General features: G+C 36.7%; 1 protein-coding gene across 1 annotated transcript; it reads right to left on the bottom strand.

Annotated features, from left to right (window-relative positions):
* Positions 1–539: 539 nt before the first annotated feature.
* UFM1 (ubiquitin fold modifier 1) lies at positions 540–15,883 on the bottom strand. Its single transcript, XM_053214836.1, has 7 exons — positions 15,794–15,883; positions 11,410–11,594; positions 11,265–11,342; positions 8,778–8,835; positions 5,218–5,257; positions 3,978–4,010; positions 540–2,501 (listed from the first exon to the last, which is right to left on the bottom strand). Exons 1-7 carry the CDS (start codon positions 15,881–15,883, stop codon positions 2,434–2,436), a joined length of 552 nt encoding a protein of 183 aa, XP_053070811.1. The 3' UTR covers positions 540–2,433.
* Between the last annotated feature and the right edge of the window lie 1,151 nt (positions 15,884–17,034).

Here is a 17,034-nt window from a genome sequence, read left to right as displayed (position 1 = left end):
AGGGAACCAAGAAGTGGAATGTATACTTTCCAAGACCTAGAACTGTGTCCCCTTGGACTTAATTTTGTCCATCTGCAAAGTGAAAAGGTAGGCTTATCATTCATTTCAAACACAGCTGCACAACAGCAATCACCAGGACTGCTTCAGTAAACAGACATCCTTACACACCTTGTCAGATTTAATGATTTCAAAACTTTAGCAGTGGTTTCCAGACATTCGTATTTTTAATTCTTTAGGTGGCTCTGATAATCAGTTAGGTTTGGAACCTAGACGATTAATCTCTTTTTTGTTCCTGAAAAAGAACTGGCATTTGGGAGCATATACTGATTCCTAGGACCTGTGGCCATTAATCATCTTGCTTCCCTCCCCGTTTTGCAACATTTATTATACACCAGCTCTACAGGTGTGTTAAGAGCTTTAGTAATGAAGTAGTAAGAGAAGACAATACAGTTTATGGTATGATAAAATGTATTTTTGTAAGATATTAGTTATGTACCAACTATGCATTTACAAAATACGACACTTCAAAACATTCTGCATACAGAACTTACAGATCACATTTATTTAATAACAAGATGTCCAAATCCTTAGGAAAATGTATTTAAAGACTTACTACGATAAAATTTCAAAATCAAAGAACAAAAATATTAAATTACTTCATGGCACAGGACATCATAAACTTGTGTAACACAGCAGGCAGATTTTGTTGTAGAAACAGGATGGAGGGATATCTAAACAAAAAAAAAAAATTCAGGGAATGGGTATTCATAAATTTCTGGTTAACCGAAGCTTAATAATATTAAGAACCAGGGGTCTTTGAGCATCAATTTTACTTATAAAAATGAAAACCTCCCAAAACATTAGAAGTGTATTCTTCTACCTTTACAATTCTGAATGATGCCGTTCATTTGTTAAATATATGACAATATCTGGTTAATTTCTTAAACTTAACTAATGATGTCACCCTTGAGATGGCGACCCTGTTGCATTTCCTTGTACGTTTTTTCTCTAATAAACCTAGGGCCTATGACAGGAAAGATAACTGAAACACACTTAGATAAAAACTGGTCTGAGATACTTTATTCATGAATAACTCAGCAAGTATTTATTGAAAGACTACTACATTTCCAGGTCTCAAAAGACAAGACAGACACAAAGCCTGCCTCCAGAGAGCTCACCATCATGAATATCACAGGCCAAGCACTGTTTCTGAATCGCTATGAGCCTTTCATCTTTTAAAAGATTTGCATAGATATTGATTTGCACTACTGACTTATCATAAAGGGAATTCTGAAGTTGTTGTTGACACAGCCTACACTTTGCTTTCTCACTTTGTCTTTTGCTCCTTCTGACAATGTCAAGTATTTTCTTTTCCTCTTCAGTACTCTACCGCATACCCTCTGTGATCCAGGTGGCTTTTTCTGTGACATTTGCTACAGCCTTCTGTTCCCCTTCACGGCTGTCTTTTGTTCTTTCCTCCTTATTAGAAAAGTGGTCACTGGGGCTTCCCCAAGATTCCCTTCCTGACTTCTTATTCACTTGAATGACTAAACATTTCCTTAAATGTTGGGTCTTTAGTAAGTATAATAACCAGCATTTCCAATTAGCATTTCCCAGAGCTCTGTTACGAACTCCAGATCTAATACTCTCTTCCTGAATGCTATTTAGAAATATCATCCTCAGTAAGACAAGAGTTTCTTAAAGGATCCTGTTTTAAAGGCTGTATTCAAAGAGACTGATAAAGGATACATAACTCAGCAAAGGACACTTCTTTATTCTCAATTTTTACCATTACAAGTATTGGATTCTATAAGATCATAGTTAAAATTGTTTGGTGCGGGTTATCAATTTTATGCCTAAGGGCTAGATCAAAAAAAATTCAATTTGGGGACTTCTGACATAGTTCAAAAGTTAAAAAACATAAATGATAAAAAGTTAAGATAGCTAAGTATTCACCGGTATGTCTATATCCTTTGTCATAAACCACATACAATTAAGAATTCAACTATTTTTAAATCTGCAAGTCAGATGCTATCAAGCAAACTGCCACGTACGATCCATAATCCTTTAGTTTTTAACTCAAATAGGAAGATTTAGTCAACTTTAATTTTCTAAATGTTCTCAGAAAGAGTTCTCAGAAGCATCCACCACTTACAAAACACAGCTGGATAATCCATTTACCCCAAATGAACTACGTGTGTGTGTTGTGAGGTAGCAACAATAGACTATGATCTTCTGTGGAGATGGCGCCCTCTGTGCACAAGCAGCCCCTCCTCAAAGGAAGAGTCTGGATAACAGGAAGGGACAGTCACCCTTCATTATTTCATCAGCTACTGGTGTTCTCGTAGTGTTTCAAATGCTTGATTTCACTTTCACGACGATACCAATATTTATTTATTTGGAAAGGTAATCCTATGTTCAGTGTAGCGGGTATTAACAACTTCCAACACGATCTCTAGGAATAATTCGCAGTTCGGAACCATGCTTTAGGAAAACATTTCCTACACAAACAAACAAAACATAAAGTTAGGTATTCAAAAAATGACAAGTTGTCTTAAACATTGCAACAACTATTGTTAATACAAGAAACAACGCAGTACACAGTAAGTCTGGAAGCTCAAATATCACCAGAATCTAACTCCATGCTTCCTAACATTCCTCTGAAATCTTCACAACCCAACCAAATATCTGAAAATTTTAAATAAGAAACACTAGCCACGAAACTGCTAACACAAACACTCAGCAGACAACAATGTAATTTAAATTAACCATCAAGACTTGCTAACTGAACACACGCTAAAGTGTCTAAGGACAGAAAAAATAGTAAATTATAAATTACCACAAATGACAAACGTTTAGAAACCTGATCTGACCTATCTTTGCTCAACTGCTTGTGGAAATTTTCTCCACGCTCCGTGAAGTGTACAATTCAACTTTTAAGAGTAATACATCAGGCAACAAGTTAGAATAAGTGGCAACTCAAATTAATATAAACTGCTGAACATTTACAGAGTAAGAAAAAATAAAACCTTTAAACCTAAGTTTAAAGGCATCTACACAATAAAATGGCTCATGATTTTCAATAAATGACCTTTTTAATTTCATAACACTATATACTTAAAACTACCGATTTAAATAAAAATAATTACAATTTTAAATCCCTCTTCATTTTCTCTATAGCTGAGTTTCAATTTCAAAGCCTTATGAGGGCAATATAATTTTGTTATAATACATTAGTACTTTAGTATATAATAAACAGAACTACTACTCAAATTGAGATCACATTGATCACATCAGATTAAAGCATGATTAATTTTAAAACACTGTAATTAGACTCTACACCAAAAAAAGGTACATCTGGATTAGGTACAATTAGATGCAAGTAATTAATTATAGTTAAGTAATTAATTAAGGTACAATTAGAGTATAAACCAAAAAAAGGTACATCTAAAAAGCATAAAACTACCTGTTAAAAAGTTCAGGATTGCTTTTACTCTGCTTGCTTGTTAGGACATCAACACATAGCCCTGTAGAATACTAAGTTTGAAGCTCTGAGTGTGAACTAAGTCCCCTGAAATTTAAATGACTGCACTTCTTTGAAATAGTAATAGCTAGCCCTTACTGAAGGCTTCAAACTTTTAAGTGCTTCCCAGGTGCCATCTCACCACCACCTTATACAGGTAGGTCAAAATCATTATTCTCCTAAGAGTACAATCTTACCTTCAGACTCTTCGTTCAATGTATTAAACACCTTTAATGCTTATTAGTGAGGTTTTTCTCTTGTAGCTAAAAGCATATATAGCTGATACCCACAATGAAACAAATGATCTCTCAAATACATAGGTCAAGACTGCTAGATAATCCCTAAAAAAACAGCTATTAGCCTGGAGAAAATCTAATCAAGTCTCATTAGAAGGAATTATCAATTGACAGACAGAGCCCCACCCACGTCTTCATGGTTTCAGATAGATACTCACCAGCAGTCTGTGCAGGATTTATTCCTATTCCATCTAGAAAATAAGTTGTAAAACCATCTAAGTTGTTTTATTTCTAAAGATAAAATGGTTCAATAGTAACAAGTAGAGATTTGCTGCTACTGTGTATATAGGCACAAGCCAAACAATTTAAATCCAAAAACATGAATGACAAATCTTTCAGGTAAGTTACCTGTTGAAATCCATTACTATTACGCATTTACATACACTGTTGGATTAGATAAGAACATCTGTCAATGAGACGATGCTGATGAATTCCACAGAAGATAGTTTATTCTATCACACCACACACAATGTAAAATAAAGTCAAAAGCCCCTTAGATATGTCATTAATCATTTTGATATTGCTCCTGAGGCAGACAATCTTAAGGCCAGAAGAGCCCACAAAATCATTTAATTCAAGTTGCAGTGACACCTGATAAAGTACACAAAGCACTTTCGTAACAACTATTCATTTGTAAATCTAAAATTTCTCAGGAAAGTAGGCTAGCTTTCTTTTCAAGTAGAGAAACACTTCAATGTGACCACAGGCAGAATGTTTCAGAGTGAGAAATTCTGTGTATCTAAACTAAATCATGCTACTGCACATTAAACCCATCTTCTCTTATTAGGCTATCTTAACTGTACACAAACCATCGGCCAGCACCCATAAGTATTACCTTCTATTTTTGCAAGACAGTGAAAGCCTTCTAGCAATCTCTACTGATCTTATTTCAGTATTTTCTCGCAGGGCTAGTTCCATCACACTTCTGACCAGTACTCTAAGGTATTCAGAATTTAAACTATAGATCTAACTGAATAAAATCCTCATTATTTCAGCCCTAAAAGAAATAGTGTGCTGTCAGGAAAGCAGTAAAAAGCTATATACAGCAAAGGTATATCCCCCATCTAACTTCCCATATTCTAAAAGCATCTACAACTTATTAAACAACAACACACCTTGTTAAAAAAAAAAAAAAAAAAAGGAAAAGTTATTTTTAGTAATAATCTGGCATGAAGTGGTAAGGACACAAGACACTGTAAAATGCTATACAATACCAAAAGCTAAAGAAACTGAAAAGAGCTCATTATAGACAATAACCTTGACTTCGTGTTTATAATCATGTATATCATTTATGTTGATATAAATTTTTTTTTGTATTTAACTCGATTTTAATTAATTTAGCCTTTTAAAACAACTTGTATTGCTCTCAGGTAATGAAGTTTTAAAATGAATTCTTACCATTGGTAATAATTGCACTTGTTGCTGCAGGAACTTTAAACTAAAAGGGAGAAAAAGGAAAAAAAAAAACTTCATACATATATATAAAAATGTATATAAGTAAAAAAATACACACACACACATATATACACACACATAATCTACAAAAGATGGTTAGCAAGGATGAAGTACATATAATAAATTCTATTATCCTCAAATGTGATTTGTATTTTAGGATAAGCAATGTCACCAAAGAAAATACTGTAGTTTTGTTTTAGTTTTAGTGAACAGTATTTTCTAAATACTGCATTTCACTGCATCTAGGACACCATGGATCGCAAAATGCACCTTATTTTATGCAGTACAAAAAAGGAAAAACACTGTCAATGAATTTATGACCTGATGATTATCTACTCTTCCAGATTTAGATACATTACTTTTATTATACATCATTCTCTTGCATAATCAAAAATAAATCAAGAATATTCCTAAAAGTTATTGGTAGAAATAGTAACGTCAAATAAATGCTCTCTTGTGTTTAATGGAAGACCAAAGTTCAAATTCTTTCCTCAAATTCTCTGTATTTAATGTATTGCTGACTTAAATTTCACAGGATTGCAATAGTCTAATTATGCCACCAGGAAATAACAACTAAGCTCAATTTGGTGCACAGGTGATGTCAACTAGACAATTATGTGACTGCCACTTGGCTAATAGTGACAGGAAGACTCTGCTGATCTACTTCCAGAGGTGTAAAAAGAGGTGTTTTCTGAATCAATAAAATGTGGTATGGAACTTATTGGTAGCTAAAGGGAGAATTCTTCCCTTAATGTTCTGGAGACCAGTAGTGGTCAGAATGTGTTCATATCCTCATAAGTTCATTCATTTATCTAACAAATAGGTATTAAGCACTTCTATGCTATAGATTAGTTTTACAGATATTACAGTTGAGTTTTGTGATCAAGTAAGTTTGGAAAACACTAAATTAAATAATATAGTTTATTTAGCTCCAAGAAGGAAATGGTGAATGAAGTGTTTCCCACACTCTTTCACTGATTCTAGATTTTCATGGGTTTGTTTGTTTTTGGTGGTTTGTTTTGGTGGTCTGGGAAAAGTACTCTAGGAAATGCTGTTCTGGGTATTTATAATGGTCACATATGCGTAGTTAAGAAAAACAACTAAATGCTTATTGTAATTTATAAATTAAAAACTGAATGCTTATTTTAATTTATAAATTAAAAACTTAATGATGCATAAGGACAACGGCCTACTACTGGATTACGTACCTAATAAACACTTAACTTTACTGTCCATATGGTACATTCTTAATGGTAAATGTCCTTTCCAGAATTTAAAAAATTTAAATAAACCTCACTTAAAATAACTTCAAAATGTGCTTTAATACATAAATATTAGAACACCTCAGGGGTGCCTGGGTGGCTCAGATCGTGATCTCACGTTTCGTGGAATTTCAGCCCCGTGTCGGGCTCTGTGCTGACAGCTCAGAGCCTGAGACTACTTCAGATTGTGTCTCCCTCTCTCTCTGTGCTCCCCACCCCCCCCCACCTCACGCTCAGTCTCTCCCTCTCTCTCAAAAAATGAATAAACATTAAAAAAAATTAAAAATAAATAAAATAAAATAAAATACCTCAAAACTTATTTACAGAGATTGTAATACTTAATAAAAATTTGCACAAATACCCAAATCCAATTACAGGGTATCTCAGATTTCTAAAACTTTAGTATTACAAAGTTTTAGTTACTCTACTATTTGTCTGAGTCTTAGATTATGTCCATTTTAAGATAAGCTGTGCATTTTTAGTTATATCCATATAGCAGCAGCATATTTATGAACATTACAAACCATAATTTTTCCCTTCTTCAGAATGCAGAAACGACAGTTAAGCAGTTAATCTGGGGCAACAGCACCCGCGATGTAAAATTCAGCAACGATTACGTTCATTCTACATTACTGACAAGTTTTCTTCTGTATGTAGGATGTACTCCATGCTTCTAAGTTTTCATTTCTTTTCTTTCTCAGACCCTCTAAGTCTGATTTAGGATGTTAAAAGGCTATTCTCAGTTTCTGACAACTCACTACTTAGTTAAATTAATTCTTGGTTATACTGGGGAATTTTCTTATTTTTTAAAGATATTTGACTAGGGATTTAAAACAGACTCTCAGTTTAAGTCAACTCAACTCTTGTTCTCACTAAAAGATCCTACAATGTCTCATCTTGTGAAAGACGTTCTCGTTGCTGCTTGAAAGTCATAACCTTTTTAAATGTGGAACATCCATGATTCCTAATAGTTACAAGGTATCTTAAAACCTTAATAAATATATGCAGCTGTGTGAAGTTTGTAAGTTTATTTTCTATTGCATGTCTGTTATGAATTTATACTTTCACCAGAAGACCAAGTTCACAACAATGCCTCTGCCTTACAAAGAACCACATAACTGCAAAACACAAGAATAAAATATTAATTATAGCTCAAACGGATCTACTTCTTAAGATCCCAGTTTGTGGGATCTGCTATACCCCAGGACCAGGAATATTTCCTACAAGTGATCTGTGCAGCAAAAAGTAACACCGAAGCTGTATTCACATTTGTTTCCTACTTTTATTTTACTTATTCAATATGGGTGAAGAATAGATTAAAATGGACTGCAAAACAAGTACTACCACTTTTCAGTTGAATTCTGAATGAGTGATAAATGATGTCAGTGGTCCCTGACAAGACCAGCGTTGACAGGCTGGCTGATCACCCATGAATAACAAGTTCAGGGCAGGATTGAGGAGCAAGCTGATTTCTTACTTAGTTACTAAAATTATTTTTCTGTGACCATAAACTTTTTTAAGATTGTGAATCAAAATGTTTGGATTTGAGTTACTCCAGATTTGTACAGAACTTTTAACTTCAAAAACTATTAGTAAATGTTATTATATTTTTATTCAAAATCACTTAATTAGATAGAAAGGACAGATGTTAACCACTCTCATTTTGCAGATTATAAAATTTGAAGAGAAGAGAAACTGAGAGGCTTGCCCATGCGTTAAAATATGTTTACAGACTGCCGTGTAAAATAACGTTGCTGTTTAAAAATATTCCCCTATTGGGGCACCTGGTTGGCTCAGCCCATTTAGCAATCGACTTCAGCTCAGGTCATGATCTCGTGGTTCATGTGTTCAAGCCTCGCATCAGGCTCTTTGCTGACAGCTCAGAGCCTGGAGCCTGCTTTGGATTCTGTGTCTCCCTCTCTCTCACAAAAATAAACATCAAAAAAACAAAAAAAGAAAGAAAAAAAAATTCCCCGATCACCAAACCTTCCAATTTCAGTAAAACTTCTCCTGAATTTCCAATGGTTGCATTAAAATACATGTGTCGATTTAACTCATTCTGTATCTGTGTCTTAACTTCCATTCCATTTACATCTGGTAAGTTGGGCTTAACTTTTTGATACCATAAACCTAGTAATGAATTCACACAGAAGTGGCAGGTCAAAGCGCACGCAAAACATAAAGACTTTTGAGAGACACTAAGCTGCATTCCATACAGGTCGTTCCAATTTCTATACTTACTTCCTCTGCCGCAAACTTTAAGACTGCTGTGAAAGGTGTACTTTCAGGAACACTAAGTCTGCAAAAGAAGAATTAAGAAGAATTTTTTAAAAAGCTCCTGGACAAAGTGATCTAGTGAGGCTAAAGGCTGTCTATTTTGATTGTACACGATGTTCACTAACTTTATTATTTTTTTTTTTTAGTCTTTATTTAGAGAGACAGAGACACAGAATGCGAGTGGGGCAAGAACAGGGACAGAGGGAGACACAGAATCCAGAGCAGGCTCCAGGCTCTGAGCTATCAAAACAGAGCCCGACATGGGGCTCACAAATCGTGAGATCATGACCTGAACCGAAGTCAACACTTAACCAAGTGAGCCACCAGGCGCCCCTAAGTGTCCAAATCTTGATTTTGGCTGAGGTCATGATTTCAGAATTCATGGGAATTCACTGCTCTCCGCACTGACAGCTCAACATGTAAGCTCTCTCTCAAAAGAAATAAATAAACATTAAAAAAAAGTTAAATATTGTTCTCCTACAAATTTTAAGAAGTTCATTTAATGGTACCCAAGTACTAGTTACCCTTTATTTTGAAGAGAAACCAGAGTAATTACCCCTACATACACGTTATACATATTTTACAGACACACATACGTACATGTATATATTATATATACATGCACACTACATACACACCAAAGAGTAGGTATGCCTATTAAATTCATTCAGTTCCAATATTAACTGAACTGGTACAATGTTCCAGGCACTCTTACAGATACTACTACTGTCCTACTGTCCTTTCCCCCTCCCTTCTTCTCACTTTTTTCTAGAATATTTACACATGGATGAGAATAATCCAGCATAAAGGGAGAAACCAAAGATGATGAGAGAGGGATCTCTGGAGTCTATCTACTTTAATCTTGAGAAGACTAAAATAAAGAGATCCAGAGCCCAAGAATTACAACAGCTGGCTTTTCATAGGAACAAAGTCATGTTTTCCTTTGTAATAAGATGGTGGACAGAAACTATGGGCTTATACATACGAGTAGGTTTTGTCCATGTGGTGATGGAAAGATGAATTTTTTCTGATGGCTTCAGAAAAGGAAAAATAATGTAGAAAATGTGAATAGAAATTTCTTAAAAATCCTTGCTGGGAATAAAGGAAAACAAGCAACCTTGGGACATGTAGTACAGTGTTAGGTACTATTGGGCACAGTTAGGAACTTTACATCAGGCTAATTGTGTAATTTCCTCTAAAAACATTCAGCTACACACAGAGAACACAGTGGTTGAGTTCAGACTCGGCGTGTCACCAAGCAAAGCATACTGGGAAGACGAAGACACCAGAAGTGATGGGAATGGACCACCAGGGAGTGACGAGACCATGGCCTCTAGGAGAGTAAAAAGGAAAGGAGTGGCGTAAAGCACGGGGGAGAGGGTAGTGACAGATTTAGAAAGAAGTCTGATCAGTGAATTAAAAGAAACATTTTTTACAGAAGAGATATACAAGAAGACAGTGTGGTCAGCCACAAGAGAAGACTTGAAGGTGCCACTTTAGAGCTGCAGCAGTTACTGAAGATCTTAAGGTGCCAGGTTGTGGTCATGAAAATTTAAGACAAGGTAGAAAAAAAAAAAAAAAAAAAAAAGAAAAGATCCATCTGGAACTGAAAGGATCCAAAAAGCTTAAGGCCAGAAGCTGCATGGGTCACAGGTAACTAAATCACTCAGGACGATGACAACTGTTACTGTTCAGTGAGCTAGACCCTGATATTGATTACATTAAGTATGCTTAAAATCCTATTGAAGTCTTGGCCTTTGCTGCATTTTACGAGGCTCTTTGTAGCAATAACCTCAATAAGGTTTATCGAAAATCATAATAAGTTCCCGGCGAGTATGTAGTTAAACCTGGGCCAAACCATCCTACACCTGCTAAAGGAGAAAAAAGGGCCTCGCATGGACAAACTGCCCAGGTTCTGCATGTGCCACTCCTGCTGATTATTCTTTACTAAATCCCAACATACGGACTGTATGATTTGAGGCTCATTATTTTGTGACACCCGATGGCTGAGTCACTCACACACTGGAGATCAGCAGTCGGACAGTAATAAAACGTTCAAGTAATTTCCGAATCTGGATTGGGTTGTCTTCCCTACTTCCTGTAACAGCTGGTCAAAGTGGTAAAAGGCTTTTCCAATCATGAGTTGACAGGCACTGTTTAAGGACCCCAGCAGATCATCTGAGGCCCGTCTTCAGTCCTCCCGTTCCATTGCCCAGCCGGGGAGTCCCTAGAGAGGTCAACTATCAGCGGAGTCGTTCCCGTCACACAGCCCGGCGGCCTCGCGCCGGGGCGAGCTGACACTCGGAGGAGCGGGCACGGGAGCCCTCCTCTCAGGCTCCAGGAAGGGCGAGGGGAAGCGGCGGGATGCAGCCTGCTCGGGTGGGAGAGGATCTGAAAGCTCGGACCCAGCCAGCCTGGTCCCGCCCGGCCCGCCGCGGCCCCGCTACTCACACTTTGTAAGGCAGCCGGGGGTCCGACGTCAGAGTGATTTTAAAGGAAACCTTCGACCTGAGGAGGAGATCCGGAGATAGTTAAAATCGCGCAGCGGGACCAGGGATTGGGATTGGGATTGGAATTGGGGTCAGTAAACACTTACATGGTGTGAGCCAGGCCGGGGACCTCCCGCCAAATTCGCCGGGTATCCCACTTCCTTCGCGGTGGCGCCGTCGCAACCGCCCCACTCAGGACCACGTCTCCCTCCGCAAGCCGGGGGCCTCCAAAGATGCTGTTGTCCAAGGCGCTGCCTGAAAATGGGCTTCTGTTCCTCGTGCTAGGCGGAGCCTCCAAGTTACAAAGAGCTACTGTTTTTGCATTTAAAGATCTAAGACTAAGGAAGGGATGGTACGGAGGAAGAATTTTCTAAATACAGTTATTTTCTGCTGTAGTTTCAGTCAGGCAATGTAAGTGTGGGCAGAGGCGGTGAGGCTCTAGGTCCCAGCAGGCAGGATGGGGCGGAAGTAAGGGCAAAGAGTAGGAGGGTGCAGAGCGAGGAGTCCCGAGGGGCGGGGAGGTGGGCGGGGTTGGGAGGGCGGTGTTCCACGAAGCTGCTAAGGCAACCTGTTCGCGGAAAAACTGGTGTGACGAGTTCAAGAAGCTGGAATCATCGCCCCGCTTTAGTGTTAATATTCTTCTGTCTTTCCAACAATTCAATACTGTTACATCTTATATTTCCATTGTTTCCCCATTGCACTTTACAATACTGACGTCTGATTAATTTCAACAGACAAGAAAGTAATCAGCTTGGTGAGAAAGACTAGATCCCTGAGCTAGAAGAACTTGGATTGTAGATGGGAAAAGCAATCCAAGAACGGAATTCCAATAGTTTGTTGTGTGATCTAATAAGATTACACCAGGGAGCTAGATTGCCGATCATCAGCACATTTATTCAGTTTGATAACACACTCTGAATCCTTTCTATGCAGCAGGTACTAGACTAAACGCCGGGGTTGCTGGAATGAGTTAAGATAGGTGCCAACCCTCTACAATGTAACAGAACTTCTTGTATAGTGAGGACAAAGACTGTATGTCCTCTAAAATTTACTACAAATCTAAGCATCTGTGTTTGCAAAATAAACATCCCTTTCACAATGTCTGTAGTGCCCTATTTAAGAAATATTGCAATGAATGACAAAATAGGAAACAGGTAGGTACTAAAATAATGAGGAGGTCTGGTTAATCTTTAGGATATTGTGTTAGGTTTTTTAAGGAGAGATATCCAAGAGAAACAGGGAAGCAACTGCAATAGGAATGTTAAACACCAATTTCTTCTTTGCCATAATTTTGTTATCAAAGTGCTCTTCCGTGGGGACATCTCCAGGCAGAGAGAGTGCTGACTCTTGACTTAGGAAAGAAAGGCTTCAATGTTCTCATGACAGTCATTGTCTTCTTCACTTATAAAAATGTGGATCTTACCATAGAGAGATAGAGGCAAATGTTGACTGATAGATTTAGGGATCTGCAGGTATAGCATTAATAGCTGAAGCTATGGGATTATTTAGTATGACTAAGATTTTTGAGAATGGCAATAAGGAGACACTACTGATTCTGTCTACCTGGTGTCAGATAGTCAAACATTGAAGAGATCTGAGTTCATACTTACAGTCTCTAGTTCTAAGAATACATGTCATGTAATTTTAAACAATATTTGCAACTTGCTATTTATAGTTTTCTGTTCATGTATAAAAACATGTGGCAAAATCCTGAAGAGAAAAACATATTTTGTTTAGACAGTATGACTTCGGTACTCATATTCTACTGCCTCTTCAGAAAACATATTAAATATATATTTCTTTTACCGTTTATTCATTTTTTGATAGAGACAGAGAGTGAGTGGGGGAGGGGCAGAGAGAGAGGGAGACAGAATCTGAAGCAAGCTCCAGGCTCGGAACTAACAGCACAGGTCCAACGCAGGGCTCGAACTCACCGGCCATGAGATCATGACCTGAGCTGAAGTCGAACGCTTAACCAACTGAGCCACCCAGGCGACCCAGAAAACATATTAATATAATATATCAAAAGAACAGGGGGAAAACACTGTGCTCAAAAAGGTATAGAAAAGCACCTATTCCTAAGTGTCTAGTATTCTTTCCTGCCTCAATACCCTAACTCTCTTACCCATATATTTATCTCCTCAGAGTCATAGCATAATTTCTAGAGCCTTATGAGTTTTATTTTTCTTGATATGAGAAAAGAAATGATAAATAGATTCATTTTTACTTACTATCTTTTGTTGTTTTTTTTTAAACTTTGCTACGGCATTTAGCAAAATTTGGCAAATATAACAAAAGAAGAACCTTATTTACTGCAACGTTGACACGCTGAGGTACATTTAATGACTGTAAACAAAAGCAAACTCTGGATTTTAGGAGGTAATTGGCAAATGCAACATTTTAAGACAACAAACAGCATAAATGGCCTAATGTGTTTTGGAAGGAATCCAATTTGTATCATGTAGAGGCAGAAATGATTGTAGAGTGCATAGTGTGACCATATTAGAACTCATTAAATATAAATGAAACATATTAATGTTCTGTTTGCAAAAGCATATTAATTTCTCATTAGGATTTGGTCACTGAGACACTTTGAAAATATTGAAATCAGTGTCACATATTAATTATATAAGAATTGTATCAGGGGCTTCTGGGTGGCTCAGTCAGTTAAGCTTCTGACTTTGGCTCAGGTCATGGTCTTGCAGTTTGGGAATTTGAGCCCCACATCTAGCTCTGTGCTTACAGCTCAGAACCTGGAGCCTGCTTCAGATTCTATGTTTTAGTCTCTGCCCCTTCCCCTCTTGCACTCTGTCTCTCTTTCTCTCTCAAAAATGAATGAAAAATTTAAAAAAATTACAAATCGTATCATCACAGGACCACAAGAATATATCAAATCATTGATAAAGGTAAATATAGATATAAAAATAATATGTTATTACTATAATGGCAGTGGGTAAATTCTAAGTCTACTATAAAAGTCCAAAAGAAAAGAATTAAAAATAACTATAAATAATGTTAATGGATACATAATATAAATAGATGTAAATTGTGAAAACCAAAGCAAGAAACAGCCATTGAGAATATTCTCTTACATTTTCATAGCATTTTGTTCTTTTTAATGTTTATTTCGAGAGAGAGAGTGTGTGTGAAAAGGGAAAGGACAGAGTAAGAGGGAGACAGAGGATCTGAAGTGGGCTCTGTGCTAACAGCGGACAGCCCGATGTGGGGCTCAAATCCATGAAACGTGAGATCATGACCTAAGCCAAAGTCAGATGCTTAGCTGACTGAGCTACCCAGGCGCCCCTTATTTTGTTCTTTTTGAAGTGCTTTTACATTCACTGCCTTATTTGATGTTTACAATAAACCATGCAAAGCATTCAGGATGGAAACTATTATCTTTCTTTTAAAATAGGAAGATAGGGCACCTGGGTGGCTCGGTCGGTTAAGCATCCAACTCCTGATTTGGGCTCAGTCATGATCTCAGTTGTGAGACTGAACCCCATGTCCAGCTCTATACTGACAGTGTGGACAGTGTGGAGCCTGCTTGGGATTCTCTCTCTCTCTCTCTCTCTCTCTCTCTCTCTCTCTCTCTCCCCATCCCCTGCTTGCACTCACTCTCTCAAAATAAATAAGTTAACATTAAAAAAATAAAAATGAGAACCAAGAAGAGGTATGGTTAATCCCAAGATCACACACATGGTTTGTGAGAGAATAGAGAAAAAAGAAAAATATAGTTATTGACATCTCTTTACAAAATTTATCCTAATTTGATCCTATACGATGTTTATTTATAGTATCAATTGTCTACATATAAATCATTGCATTGATAAATTCATTTGATGAGCTTCTCAAGGAGTTCTACTCAGTTTTTATTTCCAGTACTTAGAATAGTATCTGGCATATAGCACTACTCAATCACTATTTTTTAGTGAATTAAGATTAACTTAAAAATGTTAGAGACTGGTAATGCGTCCTAATTGCAGTCATGTCCTTAAATTTTATTACCTACAATCCTAAATGCTCTTAATGTAGTAGATTATGCATTTTGATTCTTGCATTGTTCTTGAGGCTTATCTATTCAAAGGACAGGACTACTCAATTTAGTGCTACTGGTGAAAGCTGAGGTTAGACAAGGCTAATTAAAGATTCTTATGCAATATGATGATATAAAGCCATTCAAATAAAAAAAAAGTGTGTGAATATCCTCACGTGTTCCCTCACCATTACTTTGTGTGACCGTGTTTATTCTGAGTCAGAGACCCTGCATTAGAAATCTCATTATTGACCCTTCTAGGAGTATATAGTTCTTCGGGATGAAGGATTGCTCTTTGATATTAACCTTCCTTGCAACTTTCATGGTGGTGGTGTGTAAAGCGGGGTAGTGAATGAACTAATGACAAATCGCCATGGGGGGGTTCTGGGTTTGGTCTGTACAGTGCAGGGAAGCAAGTGTTCTACTTGGTGCAGATATAAATGGCTCGTTCCTGTTACCCTAGTCACATCTTCATGTGTTCTCTTCACCCCCTGCAGCCATTTGAACTGGTGACCCTTGGTGGAAATAATATGATTTAGAGGAAGCATTCGTAGTTGTAATTCCATTGGCCAAAAGAACCACATGAATACTTAAAATATGTTTTGAAGTTATAATGTAGAGATTCAAAATCTTAAAGGCCCAAATAACTATGTGAAAACCTAATCTATTGTCCAAGAGTTATGTCATGAAGAGGATTTGCTTTGAAAAGTTTGACTTGATAGAAATACTGTAGATACTAGAATGATCTAATCTAAATTATTCTAAAATTAATTGCTACAGAATTTAAGTGTTCCAAGTAGCAATTTTAGAAATCTTGCTAAGGGCATCAGCTGCCTGCTGTGACCACATTGTCATTTCCTGCAATTCTGAGTGCCTTTTAGGTATGTCTGTTCACATTGGTTTAGTTGATTCTATCCAAAATCTACACTAATTCCTTTAATATTTCCTTTTGTTCTCATTCACAGCTTTCTCTCTCTTTCTGAGGCATTAGAATAACTTGTATCTTAAAAACTTTTAATTTTTTAAAATTTTGTGTGCGTGTGTGTGTGTGTGTGTGTGTGTTTGTGTTTTATTTTTTGTTTTGAGTTTTTTTGGGGGGAGGTTCTTTTCTGGGTTTGTTTTGCTTACTAGTTTAATGGTGGACTTATGATGATAAATGAACAGGTCACAAACTTGTAATTGATAAGGATTTTTTTCCAGAAGCTATCAGACTATTATAGAGAAGTAGAATATTTTTCCTGTGTCGTAAGCAGTAATCAGGAATATGATCTCCTTCATTTACAGGAGAATGAAATATAGTGCCATCTACATCCTACTTATTTTGTGACTACCAAATAAAATTTGCTCATAAAGTTTTATTTTTCCTACCAGCAAAAACAGTCATTACTTCCTAAGAGATTTAGTATATCCTGGCTTTTTTTTTCCTTTTTTTTGGTCCTGACTCATTGTTAACATGAACTTAAAATTTCTGTTACAAGAAATATATGCCATTCTAATAGGTATTTGCATAATGTAATTTTTCTCCTGCTCACTTCTAGGTCTCTTCAAATAATGCTCATGAATATAGTAATTTTAATTTAACTTCTAGGTAGCATAAATGTTCAGTTAAAGACATATCCAATATATCTTGTCATAACATAAAATTCAAACACTGTTCATAATACATTAAAACATTTCTTACAGGAAGCATCATATGGAG

The sequence above is a fragment of the Acinonyx jubatus genome, chromosome A1 (assembly GCF_027475565.1).
Source record: "Acinonyx jubatus isolate Ajub_Pintada_27869175 chromosome A1, VMU_Ajub_asm_v1.0, whole genome shotgun sequence".
NCBI classification, from domain to species: domain Eukaryota; kingdom Metazoa; phylum Chordata; class Mammalia; order Carnivora; family Felidae; genus Acinonyx; species Acinonyx jubatus.
The sequence above is the reverse complement of the archived record's forward strand: the minus strand, read 5'-3'. Positions and strand labels throughout refer to the sequence as shown.

Excerpts from the sequence above, each read along its gene's own strand:
- UFM1 (XM_053214836.1), bottom strand. The coding sequence starts at position 15,883 with ATGCTTCCTCTAAATCATATTATTTCCACCAAGGGTCACCAGTTCAAA. Across the intron at positions 11,595-15,793 it reads CACATGAAGATGTGACTAGG|GCTCCGCCTAGCACGAGGAA; the intron begins GTAACAGGAACG and ends TGTAACTTGGAG. Across the intron at positions 5,258-8,777 it reads TAAAGTTTGCGGCAGAGGAA|TTTAAAGTTCCTGCAGCAAC; the intron begins GTAAGTATAGAA and ends TCTCCCTTTTAG.